General features: G+C 34.6%; 2 protein-coding genes across 2 annotated transcripts; one reads left to right on the plus strand and one right to left on the minus strand.

Annotated features, from left to right (window-relative positions):
- Window positions 1–258: 258 nt before the first annotated feature.
- LOC145641743 (ureide permease 2-like) lies at window positions 259–5,018 on the plus strand. The gene is made up of 8 exons (XM_081692679.1): window positions 259–504; window positions 1,274–1,575; window positions 2,701–2,839; window positions 2,966–3,140; window positions 3,244–3,287; window positions 3,357–3,460; window positions 3,994–4,368; window positions 4,449–5,018. Exons 2-8 carry the CDS (start codon window positions 1,339–1,341, stop codon window positions 4,689–4,691), a joined length of 1,317 nt encoding a protein of 438 aa, XP_081548805.1. The 5' UTR covers window positions 259–504; window positions 1,274–1,338; the 3' UTR covers window positions 4,692–5,018.
- Window positions 5,019–7,725: 2,707 nt separating this feature from the next.
- Window positions 7,726–17,136, minus strand: LOC145641744 (DNA (cytosine-5)-methyltransferase DRM2-like). The gene is made up of 10 exons (XM_081692680.1): window positions 16,936–17,136; window positions 16,305–16,341; window positions 16,054–16,185; window positions 15,166–15,262; window positions 15,033–15,079; window positions 10,693–10,887; window positions 10,371–10,470; window positions 10,049–10,149; window positions 8,552–9,265; window positions 7,726–8,465 (listed from the first exon to the last, which is right to left on the minus strand). Exons 2-10 carry the CDS (start codon window positions 16,305–16,307, stop codon window positions 8,031–8,033), a joined length of 1,824 nt encoding a protein of 607 aa, XP_081548806.1. The 5' UTR covers window positions 16,308–16,341; window positions 16,936–17,136; the 3' UTR covers window positions 7,726–8,030.
- Between the last annotated feature and the right edge of the window lie 6,001 nt (window positions 17,137–23,137).

Below are 23,137 nucleotides of genomic sequence, written 5' to 3' on the forward strand. Positions count from 1 at the left end.
TACAAGTAAAGAAAGAAACGGAAGCTATGTTTAGCTTACATGTGTCACACCAACCAATTCTACACGCACATGAAATCAATCAAATAAAGAAAATAATAATCATGATTGCAACAAATATTATTATGTGTTACTTCTCACTTGACTGTAAACTTTAAACGGTCCAAAAGTTTCGGCGAAACATATTCAACGGTCGATATTATATTATATTATACCATCCAAGGCCACTACTTTAGATTCTATAATCTTCTTTATATACTACATGAATATTATTACATATTACATTCCTTAAACTATAGTGTATCATTAGTATTTATGTGATGTGATTTTTATGGGTGTTACTACATATTCAGCCAAATCTTACCGTTTTTTCTCTATTTGTGCAAATTCTATTTCTCTTCCATTGTGTTTTTTGGTTCAGTGTTATCAAGGGATGTGCTTGCTCTTTTTGTGCCGTGTTCTTGTTATTCATGAATCTTGAAGCATAATTTCTTAGAGTATATTCAGGTAAAATCTCTATTTTTTTTTTTATTGTTTGTTTATTGATTTGTTATGTATGTTGTGATTTAATTTCTGTTAGGTATGATGATATTGTTATCTGAAATCGTTGGGTTTGTTTGATTTTTTAATGGGTTTATTAAAATTTACGTTATTTAATTATTTTTAGGTACGATGATATTATAATTATGACACCTGAAATAATTGGGTTTTTATGGGTTTATTTGAATTTTTTAATGGGTTTATTAAAATCTACGTTATTGAATTTTTAAAGGGTTTTTATTAAAATCTGCGTTAAGAGAAACTTTTTTTTTTTTTTTGTTTTTCTTGTATGATTTTTATTGTTGGTGATTTAATTTTTTTGATTGGTTAAGTAAAGGGATTACAAATCGTTCAACATGTGAATTTGTGACATAATTATTCATTTGTGTGTCATTGTCAATTTCATTCCGATCATACTAATCTTTAGGACTACGTATAACATTTCACTGGATTTTCAGATAAAATTTCATACGCGTCATATTATCCGTTAGAACTATGTTTAACATTTTCTTTGATTTCTGATAAAATCCTCATTAATTAAGTAAGATTTAAATCTGTTTTTTTTCTTGTAAAGTGGGGGTAAATTCATGTATGATTTGATCTAATATTTATCATAGATTTTTTTTTTTTTGGTTAATCCTGACTTCATTTATTTGATCAGATTATCAGATAAATTATTAATCATGATTTGATTCAAATTTGCTAACTATATTGTTTATGTGTAATGACTTCACAGGAATATCATTCAGGAGAATTTAGTTGAATTTTTTTAAAAAAAAAAAAAAAAAAAAAAAAAAAATCATGTTTTTGGTAGAGAGCAAAGCAGCTGCAATAGTGTGTATGTTGGTGTCCCTTCTATTTTTGGGAACATGGCCAGCAATTTTAACACTTTTAGAAAGGAGGGGAAGGCTTCCTCAGCATACTTATCTTGATTACTCCATTACAAACTTTTTGGCAGCTGTTCTTATTGCTCTCACATTTGGCCAGATTGGTGGTAGTACACCAAGTATGCCCAATTTCCTTACCCAGCTTACTCAGGTATTGGCCTTTTCTTTATATGATTACGTCGTTACGTGTTCAGGTTTCCGGTTACACGGAGAATTTTGATGTGTTGTGTGAATTGCTTGTTTGTGGAATTCTGGCAAGAGTGGAAATTTTGTGATTTAAGGATTTTACTATTGAGTAGTAAAGATGTATTGGAATGAAGTTTTGTATAGGACATTTTGTGTGAAGTTAAAGTCATTACTTTTACTTTATCTTCATACATGAATCATGACTATCAGACTACGTATAAATTGGAACATAAGCTGTAGTTGGTTTGCCAAAACTTCGGTCTGTTTGGCTTCTGGCAGTTTTTAGTGAAAAGTAACATGATTTTTTTTTTCTTTTTTTTTTCCTTTTTCTAGAAAGTATCCCAGTTTGACTGGCATATATGTCTATGTGAAACTTTGACCAATATATATATATATTTGAAAACTATATATTGAGATGATTCTAACAAGTATCTACACGGCTTGTATAATCTTAAGGGCAAATATTAGTCAAAGAGGTGTATATGAAAATGCAATAGTCAAACTAAGACACTTAAAATGAAATGGAGGGAGTAGTAGCATTAGCAGTATTGTAGTAATGTGTTACTTTGGCTATTGTAAATGTTAAATTAGCTAAATGCTACCAAAAATGAAGAGGCAGGCCAAAAATGTTGGAATTGGAGTTTTTGATTAATGTATGTCCTTTCTCACCTAGTAACAGGAAATGAGCAAGTTGTGAACCTGTCAATATATTGTGAATTTTTCTAGCAAATTCCCTTCATTGTGACAACTCCATATATGACACCTAAAATTTGTCTCTCTCTATATTTGTCGCAATGTGTGGACACTTTTCTTATAGAGTTATTGCTCATTTCTTGTTTTTTTTAGCAAATATGTTTTGAATGACATCTTTATAACACTATTTGCTGTAAATGTAGTAGGAAAATAATGGTTTTATTTCAACTAATTATATTGCTATCCGTAGCATGATACTTGTCATGGAGTGATAGTGTTTAGGTGTAAACATTTTCTATATGACCTTAAGTCTTGAAAGATCTGAACTTGCTGGGCGAATCAACTAAAAGACGACACAATATCTAATCCTTTTGTTAATTTTTTTTTCTTAATGTAGGATACATGGCCGTGTGTTCTGATGGCTATGCTTGGTGGATTGTTCTTAAGCTTTGGTAATGTTTCAATACAATATGCCTGGGCATTTGTTGGGCTGTCAGTCGCTCAAGTGGTCACATCTAGCATTGCTGTTGTAATTGGTAAATAATACTCTTTCCTACTTCGACCCCCTAATTTTTTTGTGTATAAACATTTGTTTTGCAATGGTAAGAGTTTTACCAAATGGTTGTTTCATAGCTAGAAACTAAGAATTTCAATTACACCAGGCACAACATTGAATTACTTCTTGGACGACAAAATAAACAAAGCAAGCCTTCTGTTCCCTGGGGTAGCATGCTTTCTCACAGCTGTGTTGCTTGGGTCTTCTGTACACTCCTCTAATGCTGCTGATAATGTGGCTAAGCTTCGCAGCTTCCATGATAACCTTAAAGATTCGGAAAAGTATGCTACTTAAGTTTCTGAAATGCTGTGAGCGGAAGCTTTTCTTTATGTCCTTCCATCATATAACTTTGTCCTCAATTTTGGTTCAATCAACCCTTTGCAGAGTGCCCGAGAGTTTAGCTGATGAAGCAGCACCATCTGCAAAAGGTAAATCAAAAATCCTGCAATTGCATTAGTCTTTGTGATCTATCCTAATTTGTGGTACAAAATGTATAGATATCATGGAGAACGTGGATGTTGAAAATGTCTGTGCAGAGCAAGCTAAAAAGGCTGGAACAGCTGATTTTATTATCGCTGTTGAAAACCAAAGAGCTATTAAGGTTAGCAGCTTTGCCATTAATTTTGATTTACTTGGCAAACCAATACTGAATGGCAAAGCGAACTAATAAATTTGAATTTTGGATCATACGGAATAATCAAATTTGGTTCATGTAGCTGACCCCGCTGATGGAGTTAAGGCTTTGATTGATTGAATGGAAATCTGTGGCTTTAAAATTAACTTTCTTCCCCCACCCCTATTTGATTGTCGTAGTTTAAAATACTCGTATTTTTGGAGGAACATAAAACTGTACTTAATGTGCAATTGAATAAAAAGATTTATCGTCAGAGTGAAGTTTATATATTAAGAATGCTACTGACCAAATTGTCGGTTAGCTGCAGTTATCGATTAGTGAAGAATATGGGTGTACCGTGTCCACCTATGTGCAACCGCGTTAAAGTAACTAGACATGACAATCTTTCGGGGGCAGACATAAATAAGAACTACGACAATCATAAGTGAAAACACGATGGAGGTAGTTTATCAAAAATTGCACTAATGATATATCTAAAGTCTAAACTTCTCAATCGATAGGTGGTTGGCGAAAGCAAATTGGTCGGCATGAGCATAACTCTTTTTGCTGGCATATGTTTTGCTCTCTTCTCACCAGCATTCAACCTCGCAACAAATGATCAATGGCACTTTTTGAAGGAGGGTGTTCCTCATTTGGTCATCTATACCCCATTCTTTTACTTCTCATTGGCCTTTGTTGTGATGGCGGTCTTTTTAAACGTCCTCTTCTTGTACTATCCTCTCTTAAATTTGCCTAAATCATCTATTAAGGAATACCTTAGAGATGGAAATGGAAGAGGATGGGCTGTTGCAGCTGGTTTGTTGTGTGGCTTTGGAAATGGTCTTCAGTTCATTGGAGGCCAGGCTGCTGGCTATGCAGCTGCCGATGCAGTTCAGGTTAGTAATTTCAAATTTCTTCCCTTGAAGAAGAAATTATGGATCTCTACCTTCTGCCTGACTTTTAATTTTTATTTCAGGCACTTCCGCTAGTGAGCACCTTTTGGGGCATACTCTTCTTCGGCGAGTACAGGAGGTCATCCAAAAGGACTTATTTGCTACTTGTGAGCATGCTCATCATGTTCAGCGTGGCTGTGGGATTGCTTCTTGCATCAGCTGGTCAGCGAAAAGTATCAGCTGGAGAAGGTACGAAGATCAATCGTATACAACACCAAAATAGACAACCAATGGATAAATACTGTCATGGCACTTTTGACTTCTAGATGGCTATCGGTCTAGCTGTTTCTCTTGGTTCCTACTGCTTGGTAGTTGGGTAAGCATTCACAAATAAGGAGGTTGCACTCTGAGTGTGTCAAGTGTGGGTTAGATTCTACTTGTAATTATTTATTCAAGAGCACATTGTGCATGTCTAGGTATGATGGAGGCAATGGGGTTTGTAAGTAAATGGTCAATTGATCGATTGTCTGATTAAAAATAAGAGCGAGCTAGACAATATCGATGCTTGAATCTGTAATTTGGTGGCAGAGGCTTTAGGTTTGAAAGCCTGATTCTAAAATCTGGAAGTTGAGTGCATCATTCATTGGTAAGAATTATGGACTGTGTTTTACATAGGCGGACCCATGAAGGAACAAGGGGGGACCATTGTCCCCTCACTTTCGAAAAAAAAAAAAAAAAAAAACGGAGGAAAAAAAAATTTAGGAAAAAAAAATAAAACTGGAAAAATAGTTATATATAATTGAGTGTAAAAATAAACAAGAAGTTTGCCTTAGCTAAGTTGGTAGTGGGCTAGAAACAATATGTCAAGGGGCCCAATTTTAGGTTTACCTAGATCAGGTTACCACCTGAAAAAAAAAACGAAAAATTTGGTATTACCACCTCCATAAAAAAAAAGTTTTATTTTACGACCATATAAAAATAAAAAAAAAATTGGCTTTTACCACCAATCACCTCCAAAACGGATTCCGTCCATAAATCCGTTTGGGGCGTATCATGTCCACGTGTCACTATATTATTGGGTTTTTTTTTATTTGTTAATTTATTTATTTTTTTTACCCAATAATATGATGACACGTGGACATGATAGGCCCCACTAACGAATTTATGGACAGAATCCGTTAGTTGGCGGTGATTGGTGGTAAAAGTCTATTTTCATTTTTTTATGTGGTGATAAAATAAAACTTTTTTTTTTATGTGGAGGTGGTAACAACAATTAAGTTGTTTTTTGGAGGTGGTAAAAATAAAAAATTCCTTTATTTTAACCAAACCACTCGACTACTCCTTATTCCTATTTCCCAACCACGAGGCACGAACCACCACCCACGCGGCCACGAGTCACGGACTACAGCGAGCATTTTCGGCAAATGTTTGCTAAGAAATTAACATCACAAGATAATATGGCATTCGAATCCCCCTTGTAACATAATTCCTTTTTTTTTTGGGTGTTTTATTTCAACCATACCACTCGACTACTCCCTTATTCCTATTTCCCAACCAAACCCAAATTACTTGTATTGTGTACCCGTTTTTTTTTTTTTTAAAAAATAGGTTGATGTTAGTTGAATTATTGAAATTGTCCCCCCATTGTCAAATTTCTAGGTCCGCCACTGGTGCTTTACAAGGTTGGCAATGCCCGATTGCCCACCCGCCACACCCCCACCCCAACCCCCATCTTACTTTAAAAAAAGCCTAAACGGTGGGTGCACGTTATAATTGTTTCGTTAAATGGTATCTGTTGAGTCAGATCAGCTAGCCTTCTGGTTCTGGCTTTTGGAAGAATGACACAATTGCTGGGATAGTTGTGCATCCCACTGTGCCGTAGCTTGTGGTGGTGTCCGAGTATTAGGGCATCACAAGAACTTGTTGTAACAAGGCTTATAAAGAACAGTATGCATATTATAAAATGTCAACTATGATCATTACAGTTGAGAAGGCCACATTTAAGATTTAGAACCCAATTTGCAATTTCTACCGGGTCAAATTATTGGAATGGTACGTAGCATAAAGTGATTGGGTACCTGTAAATGATGCGATGTGTCACATAAGTATTGGCTTGTTCAATCATAAAAGAAATTAACCCCTGCCTAATAAATGTAATAATGCAGGTAAAGTATTGTTTTCTCAATTGAATTGTAATTGAGAATCTTCCCTTCCAACCTGTGGTTCCAATGATAGTAACTAGGTTGCAATAATGACCTTGTCTTTACAAATTAATGAGTTCTCCATGATAATCCCCTTTTTTTTTTTTTTTTTACTTATTTCCATCTCGTACCAAACGCCCGTAGCGTACTTAGATCACTGTCCTTGTTCACTTAGCTTATACCCTGTGATTCCTAACCTTGTTCTATACCAAAAGCTCCGTAAAGTAGTTATCCTATACCAAAGCCCCGTAAAATAAATATCTTATACCAAAACCCCTTTCAACATGACACAACACGACACCCAAATCCAAGTGTGTGCAACATAGGTAATTATCCTATGCCACCGTAAAGTAAATCAAGACAGACCAACGTCCTTATCTTGTCCCCTTAGCTTATGTCCGACTTATACTTGAAGAGGCGACCATTGTATTCTATAGCCAAATACTTGTCATGTTGCTGATGTTTGTACTGCTTTGGAATGGAATGTGCTCCTTTGATAAGCTACACGCCTACACTAGTCTTTTTTCCATAAAAAATGCACTTTGACAACATCAAAATAATTCAAGCAACGCTCTTTTCGAGTTTGGGGCACATCAATTCTTAAATGACGTTGAGAATGACTAGAGCAACAAGCAGCTCAGAAGACTGAAGTCTGTAACAAATTTGGAATGATCAATCTTGGGGTACTCGCCGACATCCAAAAAACCCAACATCAGTTCACATAAATATGAATCACAAGATGGAATGGCAGATAGTAAAAGATATTTAATACTTTCTCCGTTTCTATTTAGTTGACGAGTTTGATTTAGGCACATATATTAAGGAGGGGAGAGAGAGAGAGAGAGAGAGAATGAAAAAACAAGTGGGGTAGCTTGTAAATACAAGGTAAAAAAGTTACGCAAAAAGGAAACGTGTCAACTAAATAAAAGCTTCCTAAAAAGGAATACGTGTCAACTAAAAAGAAACGGAGGTAGTACGAAGTACTTAATTTAGCTTTCAGCTCATGATTCATTACACAGCAACAAATTCGCAGTTTGAAGTATTTACACTACTATCAGTCAAGTTCAGAAAACATGGAAATATTTGTGGATTGCATATTAGGGTAATTACTTTTCATAAGCAGTTGCAAACTTTGAAAATATAAAGACAATCGACTTAGTTACAAAGGGACAATACATAAGATTATTGCAAATAATTCCACCGTCTTACATGCTGAATCTGCTTCTGTCCATGCAGGAATTCATTAAACATTATAACCCAAGGCAATGAATAGGTTAAAAGTCCACTAGGGAAAAGAAAAAAAAATTATTCCTAGATTTTTCACCAAGGTAAAGATGTTGCTAGGACATAACTAACACTTTGAAATGTTCATTAACCAACTATTTTATCAGATTATTCAGAAATTAATAGCCAGGGGCTTATCACTTATGGAGTTACATCTGGAAAAATGGAGATTACAATCGGTCATCGTTTCTTCCCCATGATACACTTGACTGAGTCTAAAATACGGATATATTCGAAGAAAAGTGAAGATTCCTTACCCTCGAGTCCATCCCTGCTAACCCTATTACTACCAGCTAGATTATTGCATGGGCTTCCTCCAATAATCAAATCAAAGCCCCCAAATTTGTTTATCAGCTGCTCCAACCTATCACTAGTCAGCTGCTGCACATCAACAATATCAATCAAAATACCTTTTTGGTTAGTTTGTTCCCACCAACTCCTTTGAATATTTCTATTCACTTCAGCAAGTTCAACTGACACTACAAATTTTAATGGTATTCCCAGACGGTGAAGAGCAACTTCAGCACCTCCAATTCCAGAAAAAAGAGAAAGCACTTTGATGCCACCTGGGAACAAATCTTTTAGGACCGAGAGATGGTAGGCAACTGTATCAACCTGAAGTAGGAAAAACTATTAAAATAAGACTCTTCACTATCAGGGCATCAACAGAATAATATTAAAGCTAACAAATTCTGTCATACCTGAAATGAGTTGCCAAGTGACTTAAATCTATCGGTCCTGCTTATTCCTCCTCCCCTAGTGTGGTTTCTAGGAAATCCTAACAACATTTCTACTTCATCAGGTTCAAGAGGGGCAACCTTATTTCTGCCAACCCAAACCAAATTCCATTTTCTACATTCATCAAGAACGTACTTCTTCACATGATCTGGAGGGTCACCCTCATAATCTTCAAGTGCCTTGCGGATTCTCTCCGTCAACTTTGCACTACCAATTGCAGTTTGCAAACAGTTAAGCTTTGTTCTTGGGTCCCAATCTGGCCACCATTTCCTAGTCAAGGGCAATGCTTCATTGATGGTGCGAGGGGGAAGAGGAAGAAGAGGGAATCGATTTTCCACTGGAAGATTGTGAATATATCCTCTCTTCCTTGCAGCAGCACAGAAGTACTTTGAATCAACAAATTCAGGTTGAACATCATACAAAAAGCGAGAGATAGTGTCCCAAACCCCTTTAGGGGCAAGAGCCACATTTTCATAATAGAAGTATGGAGGAGCTATGGCTGCCTCTGGTAGTGTTCTACGAAAAGGAAGACATGGCTCGGTAGGAACTCCAAAACCTATCATAGGTTTGGGGAGGCGAATTGGCTCATCATCCTCGAAAAGTCCTTTTTGCTTTTTCTTCCTCATCTCATACTCAAGCAACTTCCTCTTCTTATGTTTAGCATAATCACTATAAAGCTGCTTGAAACAAGAAACAGGCATGATAGATAGTGAGCGTAATACAATTAAAATAAAATGGAAATTAGCATAACTAACAGCAGTAGATACAATTGTGAAATACTGGCATCAGATTGTTACTTCAAGGGTGAGCAAAAATTCGGGGTACCCTAAATCAGAACCGAAATCTGTTATGAACCACAGATTCTGGTTCCGGTCAGGAACCTGTAGGGTACATTGTAACCTGGTAAAAAATATCACTTAAGCCTAAATCATTTACCAATTCAAGCCCAATTGTTTTTTAAAAAAGTAAAAATAACAAATTTAAATATATGTATTAAATTTGCGAAACAGCTACTTTTGGTTTGTGGTATTAGCTAGTTGTAAATTTGTGACCATCCTAATTTTTTTTTAAATAATTTTGCAAAAAGTACGAAGTATAGTAATAGACAGGGTACCACAAACCAGAACTGCAGGTTCCAGTTCTGATTCACATTTATGATTCCGGTTTGCATTTAGAGGAACATGTTGCAACAATTTCCGGTTATGAGAATTCTAATAGGGCACCGTGTTATGCTCACCCTTAGATTAGGGATGTCAATTTGGATGATCGGATTGGGTTCGGTGAGGTCGGGTCGAGTCGAGTCAATTTTTAAATTTGAGTTGTGCTGAATTATTGTGTCCATGCGAGTCCAAATCTGAATTGGATACTTTTCAGGTCGGGTGTGGTTTTGACACCTCTATCCTAGATACTATAATATTAATCAATGTGATATGAACATTCTAAGGGGTTACAAACACCACCTTTGGTTTAGCTGGTGGATCTACATATGTAGCATCTGATGCCCTTGCCATTTGAGCAGCGCATAAAAAGTCAGCTAACTCTTCAAGAGAGGATTCTGGGCCTGTATATGAAGAGGAAATGATCAGCAAAAGCATGTGCAAAAGAAACAAGCTATGGTGAACCAAAGAAACAAGCTATGGAGTATGGACTATGGTACATCACAATACATAATCTCACTATGACTTATAAATGGATGAAAGGGGGAAATAAAGAAACAAAAGAACTAAAAAGTAAGGAGAAGAACCAACTATGGTGTCACAACCATTTGAGAGCTCTACATACCACATCTCTCTATAGCTATTTTGACTTCTTCCACAGGATAACCCATGTCAGCCAAAAACAACAATTTCTGATCCTTCTCTGACAAAGAGCCAGACGTTTCCTGCAATTGACAAACATGCGGTTAAAATGGAAGGCTGTGACTATTTACAATCTATAGGATTTTAAGAAAGAGAAGGTAAGCAAAATAATTCAACAAAATATTTCCTGGAATTCGTGACATTATATACCAGTCATCGTGATTATAGATGAGTAGAGGGAATTTCAAGAAATGTATTCCTAGGGAACTGAAGAATGCTGGTAAAGAAGTGAATACGAGAGTCACCTCCATTCCAAGACAGCTATCTGAATCAGATAAATCATCAGGAATATTTTCGTCATAATCTGAGGACCAGAAGTCAGAATCTGCGTCAATCTTCTGATCAGAGTGGCCATTATTAGTCTTAGACAAATCTCCATTCTGCTCTGTTGCTGAAGATTTTTCAATATCTAGCGCATCAGAGGGAGAGCTTTCCAAGGCCTATAAATCAATGACAGCGAGTAATTAAAAAGTATGCTTGATTGATTGATTGATTCAATCAAAATGTACAGTATGCTCGGTCTAGGCCAATTGCCTAAACTTTAACATTAGTACACTCCAAGAACGTCAACATGCCTAACGTTATTTAATACACTACCTTGACATCGGATATTATAAAATTATATCCAGCAAACAACTAACTAATTTTTATTTTTAGCCCACCAATGTTTTATGAACTGTATTGTTTTCCTTTGCTAAAGTTTTCTCAAACCTTTATGTTTTCTACTTCAATGTTTTAACCACTCTTTAAAGTCTTTCTTGAATTTTATTCTTGATTCTCTTTTAAAACTCCCCTAATTTTTCTTAAATGCTCTGTCGTTTACTCACATTACTCACCTTTTTTCAAACTCCTTTAAATGATGATTTTGTTGTGTCATTTTCTTTATATCGTACAATTCCCTATGACGATTCATGTTAGCTGACCCCAAATCATTTTAAGACTAAGGCTTTGTTGTTGTTATTGTTGAAACAACTTACTAGATAGAGAAATTTGGATTCTGAGGTCCAAAGAGGATAGCAAATTAGTAAGGAATAGTTCTAGACTTCTAGATGTGTTAGCGTCTACATGATTACAAACACAAACACACATACAAAATAACAGCCTCACATCATTTAGCACACTGTCCTGACCTCAGATGTAATAGACGTAAATCCAGGAAACAACTTGCTAAAGATAATTCTTGGCAATGTGTCTACACAACTTATATGTTTTATTTGCAAATGCACAAATCCAATAAGGAAGGGAATGAGTTGGATGCATTTTTTATGAGGAATGCATATAATAACATTGCCAAACTCAGACCTCCAGCTTCCCAGATAGTAAATCAGAAGAATTATATGCAGGGTAGAAAATAAGCACGTACATGCAATCCTGACTTGAAACTTATCATCAGTCCTGACATGTCCTCGGCATCGATATTCTATAAAGCTGAAATTAATTTACATATAAAGTCATGAAAATGTCTTTGGCATAGATTTTTTACCCTTGACCACCCTATCCATAATCCCCAAAAAGTTCACATCATTCTCAATCACCATCCTCCGAGTTTTCTAGTCTCCTTACCGGAGCCACGTTTACTCCATTACGTGGCAACCTTACGCAATTTTCCCTTTCTCAGCAGATTTAACCCCTATATTCTTTCTAATTTTCTCACTCCTCAACCAATCCTTTCTTGGATGTCCGCACATCTAACGCCACATTTACCTTAAAAACATGCCAATGTTTCACAGCCTAAAATCTGTACCATAAAACAATGTAGGCCTAATTGTGTTGTGGTGAATTTTCCATCAATCTATAGGGCATGCCAGCTTCACAAAAGCAATAAAAACCCTTTAGCAATTTTCCACTACAACCAGGTTCCTTTGTTTCAATGAACAACATCTCCATCCAATCTCCCTCCTTTTTTAATGATAGACCCTGGACATTGGAAGAAACCAACAGCCATCCAAGGTGCCTCCCTGTTTCTAACTCCCGATGAACTTTAGAATTAATTGCCACACCTTCATTCGTTTCATCAATCAACACAAGATCACCCACAAGGCCACAAGCATTAGGCGCCACGGTATATCATCTTGAACTGCTCATCAATTCATCTATGGTTATGGAAAAAAAGAAAAGGGCCAATGTATTACAATTGTATTAGGAAACTCTTTTGCCTTCCAACATTGGTTCATACACTCGTGCTAGCTCCCTCATACATGTCCTTAATGATATATATATATATATATATATATATATATATATACACACGTCTTTTCCTAATAAAGCCCGCCAAAGTATCTCCCTTGGTACTTAATCAAGGGTCCTTACCATATCATTGAAAACCATATGTAAATCCTTCTTATATGATGGTTCTCCATACACTAACCTTGACAAAATGCAGGCAAAGTGTACAATGGTAAAAGGTACAGGCTTTTGAGGAAAGAAATCACAACGCCTCAATATGAAGTTGATAAGCAACACAAAGCAATAATAACCAGAAGTTCAGGATCAGCATAACCAATAACCTTTATTCAGAAAAATCAGAATATCAATGTACAATTCATATTTTTTTAGTGTCATGAATAATTTTATATGTATTTTGTTTGGTTGGTAGTTTTTAAGAATCAAACTACGGTTAAGAGACTAGTTTGTGGGTAAAATCAGGACATGAGAGTGTTTTCCTATCGTCCAAGTAGCGTATAACAGTAATGCCCCTCAATATTTTCTAAATTTTTTAGACAGTTATTTTACAACTTTTATTTTTTTACTTCACAAAAACAATTTTAGAAGAAAAGAAAAGTACTAATAGAAGACTAGTTTGCTTCATAAAAACTAATATAAGGCATACATCAAAACCTATTAAATATGATTAGTACATGATTTCAAATATCGAACTTCCCATTCCAATATGCTTCTAAAGAACATAACTGTTACACGCTGATGATACTCCTAGTAGTTCTAGGAAAGCAAGAGAAGCCCCACCAAGAGCAAATTAATTCAAAACCCTGACTACCAATGAGAGAAGCACAATTACCTTCCTCTCACTTCAAGAATGATTGAAATTAAAGTTTCAATTCAACCTAAGAGCTAATCTCCATTAATTTGAAAACAGAGCAGGTTAGGCGTACATCAAAACCTAAAAGATATGATTAGTACATGATTTCAAATACCTAACTTCCCATTCCAATATGCTTCTAAGAATATAACTGTTACAGTTATCTGTTCTACACTTGCTGATGATACTCGTAGGAGTTATAGCAAAGCAAGAGAAGCACCACCAAGAGCAAATTAATTCAAAACCCTGACCACCATGGGAGAAGAAGCACAATTACCTTCCTCACACTTCAAGAATGATTGAAATTAAAGTTAGATTCAACCTAAGAGCAAATCTCCATTAATTTGGAATCAGAGCAGGTTCTACACCAAAAAGCCCAGCACTTCATGACAAATGATTTGCTTTGGTGCAGGACAGAAGTGCAATCCATGATTGCAAAATACCATTTTAGTGTAGTATGACATTATTCAAACACTTGTCCCTCACCACAATGGGATTAAGACTTTGATTGATTGTCCCTCACCACAACCAACCAATCTCCGAAAGCTTTGATTTCATTTTTGGTAGTTCATCTTAAACTTTAAGAATTGGCCAATAAATCATAACTATTTAAATTTCAACTGTGCCCAAGAAAATCTCTTTTATAATCATATTTACCACAAATGGTCCACTTATATTATATAATAATATCAATGTTCCTGAAAAATTGCTTTTTTCAGTATAGGTACGTCTTTTAGGAAAGGAGGAGGTAGCACACATGTCACGATTGTCTCGTTTCCAATTACTATTATAATTAGAGATTAACATTGAACATAACCAAAGTTAAAGATCAATGTCCAAGCATTTGACATACATTATTAACATGTTTAAAGACATGTTATTCCCATAAAATTACATGATTAGACATTGTTCATGCTATATTTTGTCCTGTTAGGAAAACTAAATACAGTATTTAACATCTGTTTTTTCTTCTGTCAGAAACCCAATATTTTTAGAAAATTGGTACTCCCTCCGTCCCCGAAAGAACGACCCATTTGGGTTGATTTCGCGGGTATTGAGAAACTTAATTTGCAAGTACAAAGGTATATGAAAACACAAAACAGCAATAATTTGCAATTAATATCTAGAGAGACAAAGTTCTAGATGCAAGTTTTTATCTTTATCCTATGCCTAATAAACATGATGTAATAATGCACTAATCCATGTGATGCTTTATTAAACAATAAGATTAAAGTATTGTTTTACAACAACCAATATAATTAAAATACACAAAATTGCCAAACTGACACTTTTAAAAGGAAGGGAAATGAATAGATGTTGGGAAAAACAAATGGGTCATTCTTTTTGGGAATAAAATTAGGCCAAATGGGTCGTTCTTTCGGGGACGGAGGGAGTATATAAACTTTATTGATATTTACCATAATAATGTTTATATGGTCAATGTTCGAACCCAAAAATTAAAACCAACAATTAATAATGAAAAGGGGTAATAGTCTAACAGAAAGTCAGAAACAAAATAGGTAGGGATAAAGCTAGTCAGTAACTAACCGAATATGTAAGAAGAGCATTTAGAATGGAGTCCATATTCCCTTCTCCTGCTCAAATCAAAATAAGACAATTCAGCAAGCTAAATGGCTCATGGAAACATGATTGAATAAGCCAAACAAAGGGGTAAAATTACCATTTTCTTCAATTGCTTTTGCAACCAAACTTTCTGAGAAACCTGCTCCAACAAAATGGCGAAACAATGTCGAGGAAGGCCCGGAAGAGGAGCTTCCCTTGAAACAGAGAGATTCCAAGCTTAGTTGACAGCAGACAATATTGCAAACAAGAACTTTAATAATAAAATGCCCCTGATCATGGGTACAAACTACAAACAGACAAACTATGCATTTGTATTTGGGAAACCTTCAATTCTATCAGAAAAGTGGGGCACAAATTCACAAAGAAGTAAAGCCTTATTGTCTATTAACAGTTCTTAATAGAAACATCACAAGAAAAACATGGAGAATTTATATACACGTTTGACCACTACAAGATAAGCAAAGTGAAAATATCTAATTGATAAGTTCTAGACACATGATAAGTAGAGTGGAAAAGGCAAAATCTTTTAACCTTTGCACCTAAAATGAGTCCGTATCAATTGTAATGTGACCAAATCAAAGATGAGTCCGTATCTCTGAATATGTAATGTGACAATACTAGTCACCTTTGTTTTACAGGCTTACAGTATAAATTGTCATTTACTTGTGTATAATATTCTTTGAGAGGCCATATCTTTTACCATTAAAAACGGGATGCCTGATTCCAAATTCAATTTCCAAAGTTTCAAAATCAATGGGAAAGATATAGAAAAGCAGGAACCATAATCTGTAAAGGCTATCTTTCCCAACAAAACATGATTTGAAACCAAAGAGGTTTATCTGAAAAAACCACACGGAAGTTGACAAATTTGGTGAAACACGGGGAAAGAACTTTGAGTAGTATACATTCAAATGAAATCTAGATTCTAGAAGTTAAATTAAGCTAGTCTAGGATGGAAAGAATACGAAAAAAATTTAGTACTAACCTCAGCAGTGCCATTAAACGCACTGAGAGTAGTCAAAGAAGAGCCTGTATCAAAAACTTCTTTCTCTTTTTCTACGTCATCATCACTACTCCAGCTAAAGTTTTCACTTTCATTGTCTGTGAGGTTCCCAGTCTACATATTTTAACAGTAAAAGTACCGAACCATCGTAAGAAATGCAACTTCAATCAATACAAGAACTCGAGAACATAAACAAGACACCAGGTAAATGAAGAGGGAGCATCATATATTACCATCTTTCACACGACGAGATTTTCTGCGCATCAACACCTAATTTTTCACATTGCAGAAAAAAAAAATTACAATGTCATATATGCTTATTTACAAAATAATCAATTTGCATTTATAAAAAGCACACTCATTTGAAAAGGGTTAATTAGGGCCCAATATTTGAGCTCAATAGAATTTAAACAGGTTCAGATCAAGCTCGAAGCACGACGAGCCAGAAAACTAAAGCTTGGCTAGGGCTCTAATAGCCTCAAAACTTTTCGGCTCGGCTCGTGAGCTCGATGACACTCGAAAAATGCAATACAACATCATCCTTTCACTCAATTATCAAATTAGGCTCAAAAAATGCAGCACATTGGCAACCAATTTGACTCAATTATCAAATAAAGCTCCAAAATTCACATAAAATTCTTCTCGCTTAAGAACATCAAAGTAATTAGCACATGCAAAACTCAAATAACACAATCGCTCGTTATAATCTTTCATAACTTCAGTAATTATAGCTAAAAATTCAATAATTCAACTTAGAAGAACCCTAAATTGAATGTACTGACAGTCAAATCAACGATTGTGTGAGTGTAAAACCTAGATTGGGAAATTGACATTCGATGACAAAATAAAATAAAATTATGTTACCTCGAAGCAGCTTCAATGGAGTAGAAATAGCTCAGAAGCAGCTTCAATGGAGGAGAGAGAAAGATCAGCATAAGAGTGAGAAACTCCAAAGGGGAAAACAAATGAAAAGGTAAGAGGTAGATTAATGACACGCGTATAATGTTAATGGTTAGAATTCATTTTTATTTAAGTTTAGGTTTCTCGAAACACTCAACTTGTATTGAGTTCGCTTCATTATTGTTACTTTTTCACGATCTCCAAATTGAGTATCTATAGTAGTAAGATCCTCTCGATTATATTTATTTTACTTTGTACTCTGTACTACTTCCTCCGTTCTTTTTTACTTGATCCGCTTTGACTTTTACACTATTCACCACTCCTCCTTTGACCGTCTTTTGTGAATAATTTGTAAGGAAAAATATGTTCATGTTGGATATTTTGAATTCGTCTTAATAAGTACTATCATAATGTATAACTTTTTATAATTTTTACTTATGGAGAATTAAAGTTATTAATCGTTGAAGTTTTACATTGGCAAGCGTGATAAAAGAAACAGGTCAAGTAAAAAAGAATAGAGGAAGTATGCATTTATCAATGAAAATTCACGATCAAAATTAATAAAATGAGGGGGGAAAAAGGGGGGGATCTTGTTAACGAACGTCTTCGAGGCGTTGGATAAGCATTTAAAATATTACTTAACATGGTATTAATTTGGGAAATCATGACAAAATCACGCGTCGATCGGTGAATTAATGTTACTTTTAATTTAATTTTTCTACTTTTAGTTAACTTATTCAATGCCCCCGGGGCGTTTGTTAGTTTTTGCCAAAAAAGAAGGGAAGAAAACTATATACACTTCTCTTAGTGCTACTTATAAGGGAAAAAAATGTTTCATTAACTATATTTATTTGCTTGTGATTTTACCGTGTCGTTTTAAATTAATACCAATATTGAAAGATACTACTCCCTTTGGATTTTTTTAAATGTATCACTTTGATTTTTACACTATTCAGATACAATGGTTGAGTTAATTTTTTCACCTTTATAAAATAAATAAATGTTACTAGTTTCATTAGATTTGTCATAATTTATAGTTATATAATATAATTTTGTTACAATTTTTACTAATAGACAATTAATGGTCAAAGTTGTGTCTCGGTAAATGTGTCGGTCAAATTGATGCAAATAAACAAAATTCAGAATAAGTAAATGCTTATTGTTAGCTCTTAGGGCTACATATAGCATTACCCAAAAATAAAGATATATGTCAAATAATTAGAGACAAAAGGATTGTACTAGAATGATTATCAGAGTATCATTCTTTAATATTTGGGTTTTTACCAAAGAAAATATTTGGATTTCTATACAACCTACATGATTTCATCTTTAATCTATGCTTTCTTCGTTCGTAAATAATTGCAACTAGCAGTGGCGGATCCAGGATTTTACGGGTGCTAGGTCACCGTTACCCATCGACCGCATACCAATCATAATTAATGCATTAATATTCTAAAAGTTAATTAAAAAAGACATTCCAAAAATATTAAATGTTACGGGGAAGGAGAAGGATAATGACATGTCACTAATGAAACTACCAAAAAAATTTCTAAAAAACGACATTCCAAATATATTAAATGTTACGGGGAAGGAGAAGGATAATGACAAGTCACTAATGAAACTACCAAAAAAATTTCGAACAATGACTTTAACAATGTACCAGTTTGAGAACTAAGTAGGTAGTGGTAGATATATGTAAAAAGGAAAAAAAAAAAACAAAAAAAACGTTGTCCTTAGGAGTCATACCCATAACCTTTGGCAAAATTTACAATGCCTCCCACCATTACAACACTAAGTACTTACTTATGTTAAATGTTTATATATTACATCTTCAAGGAAAGTAGCTTCCCCTAGGAGTCGAACCAGTAACTTTAGTCTAAAAATATGAAGCCTCCACCATTGAACTACGGAGTACATATCATTACTAGTTGCAATATTTAATATTTAAACCTTCTCTGTTTTTGTGCTAGGTCACGTGACCTACCGTGCACAAGGGTGGCTCCGCCACTGGCAACTAGAGTGCACCCGTGCCATATCAATTTGTAAAAGGAAACAATATTAAAATCTTATGAAAATATCTTATTGCTTGATTTATATTAATAGAAGATAATTTCCTCTTTTTTCATGCATAATCGATATGTTATCAAAAGTGTTATAGACATAATTGTCTCTGTTGAGATATCACGCGATTTCTGATGGGGCACTCTAGGAGGAGAGCATTTGGAGTTTGCTCTTCTCTAGTTCCAAATAATAATACAAATGATACCATTTTGATAAGTATTGCAATAATTTTGATGGGAACAAACTCCCCCGTATTTAATTGTACCTCAGTTATAAATCTACAAACTTTATAGTCAAAGATCCTACAAATTATAAATAATTATTAAGAAAGATATGATTTGCGTATCTTAATAGCAATCTCTTTAATTGGATTGTGATGAAGTGGCTTAGGCTTGATTATGTATATACTAGTACTATATGCATGTGACACGTACATACCTACATATCCATATACCTTTAATTAATAAGGATAGGATGTGTAGACACCTAATCATGTCTCCTCAAAAATCAAACTCAGTGATGAGTACCTTTCACGTTCTGTTGTACGAGTTCGGTGAAGAGTCTCGCAAAGTTCCCTTACACCTTGACCATATTTCTAACTTTACCCTAAAACATTTTAATACAAAACCATTCATTTCGTGCCTTTAAACCCAAAATCATTCATTTCGTGTCCTTGAAATAATTCATTTTGTATCCAAATATAAAAACGTCCAAACCTGATTATCTTAGTCCAAAGTGACAGTCCAATTATTGTTAAGTTAGATGAGACTTGAAAAGAGCCTTCTAACGATATATTATAAATTTAAAATCCCAAATTTGACTTAAAACGAATAATTTGTTGCCAAACTACTAAACCAAGCCTAGGTCCACCTTAGCTACGACCCAATGATTATATGGAATCCAAATACTTTATTAAAGCCCAATATGATCATACTTCTAATAATAAATCAGTTAGGGAATTTTAGAATCCTCTAAAAGTATCTAATCTATCTTTTCAGAAAAAATAAAGATCAAAGAGTTTGAGATTGAATAAAACTTCTCATATGATAGTCCTTATCCTGTTCAAATTAAAGACGATCGGATATTTTCAGCAAACATAATTCCATTAGAAATTGAACTCCGTACAAATAAGATTATTAACAAAACCATCGCGCAACAACAAAGCCGTCGCGCCATGATGCGACAGGAACCAACGCGGTGCAACAGTTCTATCGCGTCACGTCAAACTAGTTTTATTTTGATTCGAATTTCTGATCTTTCTTGATTGTTCCGACTCTCTTTTTTTCCTTATAAATAGAGGTTTTTTTTTCTTCTGTTTCAGATCATGGACAACTACCATCAATAACCATCATCAATTCTCTTTCTTAAACACCCATGTTCTTAGCCTTAACCTAAATACATCCTTGATACTCCCCTAAATCAGTCACAATACCTCCTTCGCAAGATTCAAATACTCCAAGTCATACTTGATGTTGCCTTCGACCTCGACGTAAAAGGTTGATAGTTATGATGGTTTGGTCCTAGATCTATATTTCAATTATTAACTAATTTAGTTTATTATTTACTTTATTGATTTTGCTTTCTTGAAGTTTACTAACGTGTGTATTGTTTTAATAGCAATAAGGTCGAGGCATAAAAGTAAGTAATTTAATTACTTAATTATTCTTTTGATTTTGGAGCATAAATCATTTTTAGGTTGTTATTTTTATTTCTGGCATCATGCTTAGGATATTGAATTTGGTTGCTAGTATCATGTTTAGGATAACGCTTTGATTTTGTTATTAAAATAGTGACATGCTAGGATTTGTTATTAATCCGTTTAGTATCATGCCTAGGATATTACAACTAACGATTGGATGCTTTGATGATGATTGATATATTGATCATATGTTGCTTGGTTATTCATGATTTATTGTTATTGCTTGATCATGTCCCTTTTTGCAGATTTAAAGAAAATTTGTAGTTGAAATCACGTCTAATAAGATAATTAACTAGATACTGACCCGAGCAATGCCATGGGTTTGTTTCTCTATAGATTACATGACAAATAATTACATACATTATATCCTTTATAAATAAAAATAAATGTAATGTCCTTTCTAAATTTGATGCACAAATGTTATCAAACCAATATTCAACCATCAAGCATAAGTAGTGAATAATGAAGATTTTACACACACTAATCGGTCTTGTGAGCTTTGAGTGAACTATAAAGCAAATCAAGCAATGGAATCTCATATTAAAATATAGCAAATCTTACATATTACACATTCATCGAACCAAAAAGTTAATTAGCTTAAAACATGTATAGACCATAATTAATTTGGGGAGATTTATTAAAAGTGTAAGAGCATCCCCATCAATGAGCATTTTTTTGCTCATGAGCAAAAATGGTGAGCAAAAATGGTAGAAGATGTTCCCCATCAATGAGCATATTGAAAAATGCTCATGAGCAAAATGAAAATTGCTCATAGGATGAGCATTTTTTAAGATGAATAGTAATCATGTGGGGTCCACAATGCAAGTAAAAAAAATAATTAAAAATAATATAGTAGAGAGAAATATAATAGGATATTAGTAAAAGTAAGAGAGAAGATGTACTAGAGAGAGAATGGGGAAGAATTTTTTTTGATCATTGGTGGGATAAAAATATGATTACAAAAATGCTCATGGGTTAAAAGAGAGAGAAAGTGGGTAGAGAGAGAATGAGGAAACCAATTTTTGCTCATTGTTGGGAATGCTCTAAAGATATGAGTTTTTTTTTGTTTTAGACACTGGTTACATTAGAAACAACAAACTAAGCTAGAAAGGTTGTCTGGCCTTCCTTAGTGACTACAGACTCATTACTATGACGACATTGACATACACGATTACACAATAAACAGTTACAAACACTAACACACTTCTTTCGGGGACGGTCAGAGAGGGCCGGTGATTGGGAGGCGTGATTCTTTCGCTTCATACCAGCACGACATATACATGCATCAATAAAAAATTTCATAACCTTTCTCTTGTTTTTGAGCCTAGAACCAGATACGGCTTTTTGGGTTGTAGTTAGGGGTGTTCAAATCCGAGTACCCGGGTTTACGGTACCCAAACATCCGGGTACCCAGATCTTCGGGTAGTTGGAAACTCGTCCCATGTCCCGACCCGAGAAAACCGGGTACCCGGGTTTCGGGTACCCCATTTCCTCGGGTCGGGTCAATGGGTACCCGATTTTAAAATTGAAAACAAACTCACCTTTATCTTTGAGGATTAAGATCGTAATCATAAAAGGCCGTAAATGAAATTGTAAAGAAAAAGTTCTCTATAATTACTCCAATTATTAGATCTATTATTCAATCAAACATAAATTGAATTTGACTACTAATTGTAAGGAAAATTATACTCAAATACTCAAAATTCATAATAAGTTAATTCGACTATTTGAGTAATCAACAACAAGATTCCCCCCAAAAAAATCAAATACTTCGTATATTCTTTAATTTAGGAACCAAAAATCCCAAACATGTTTCACACATAAAAAACCCACAATTATAATTATATAAAAAAACAAAACAAAAACAAAACTGATATAACCAAAGCAGGAGATCTGAACTCTGAAAACACAGTCGCACTTGGAAGCACCACCACTGCACGCGTCGTGTATACCCTCACGAACTCATTACAATTTAATGCTCACCGCTGATGCCTAGATCTATATATAGATAACACTATAAGAGAGATAAAGCAATTGATTTCCTTCTTAGTTTAGGACTTTTTCGTATGACATCTTGCTGGCAATCAAGTAATTAAGCAAGTAATTGATTTGTGAGAAGCAGGTGAAATTGAAGAGTTTTGAGATAATAACACTTCAATCTAAGAATAAGATGGAGGAGAGATAGTAGAGTTGTGAGAAATTGAGTACTAAAGAAAAAGGAGGAAAGTGGCAGCTGTATTGTAGGAGGAGAGAGAATAAAAGTGAAAATAATATAAACCCTAAAACTAGAAAAGAGCTGTTGAAAAAAAATATATAGTATATATATTCGGGTCAGCGGGTACCCGCTTTTCTCATAAGTCGACCTATGACCCGACCCGAAATATGCTATTTTCTCGGGTCGGGTAC

The sequence above is a fragment of the Chenopodium album genome, chromosome 8 (genome assembly GCF_948465745.1).
Source record: "Chenopodium album chromosome 8, dcCheAlbu1.1, whole genome shotgun sequence".
Lineage (NCBI taxonomy): Eukaryota > Viridiplantae > Streptophyta > Magnoliopsida > Caryophyllales > Amaranthaceae > Chenopodium > Chenopodium album.

What these genes read in the sequence shown, in the direction of transcription:
- LOC145641743 (XM_081692679.1), top strand. Translation starts at nt 1,339, where the DNA reads ATGTTTTTGGTAGAGAGCAAAGCAGCTGCAATAGTGTGTATGTTGGTG. An exon ending in TCCTTACCCAGCTTACTCAG is followed by an intron (nt 1,576 to 2,700) that starts GTATTGGCCTTT and finishes TTCTTAATGTAG; the next exon opens with GATACATGGCCGTGTGTTCT. An exon ending in AAAACCAAAGAGCTATTAAG is followed by an intron (nt 3,461 to 3,993) that starts GTTAGCAGCTTT and finishes CTCAATCGATAG; the next exon opens with GTGGTTGGCGAAAGCAAATT.
- LOC145641744 (XM_081692680.1), bottom strand. An exon ending in AAAAGCAATTGAAGAAAATG is followed by an intron (nt 15,080 to 15,165) that starts GTAATTTTACCC and finishes TGATTTGAGCAG; the next exon opens with GAGAAGGGAATATGGACTCC. An exon ending in ATAGCTGTCTTGGAATGGAG is followed by an intron (nt 10,471 to 10,692) that starts GTGACTCTCGTA and finishes TGTCAATTGCAG; the next exon opens with GAAACGTCTGGCTCTTTGTC.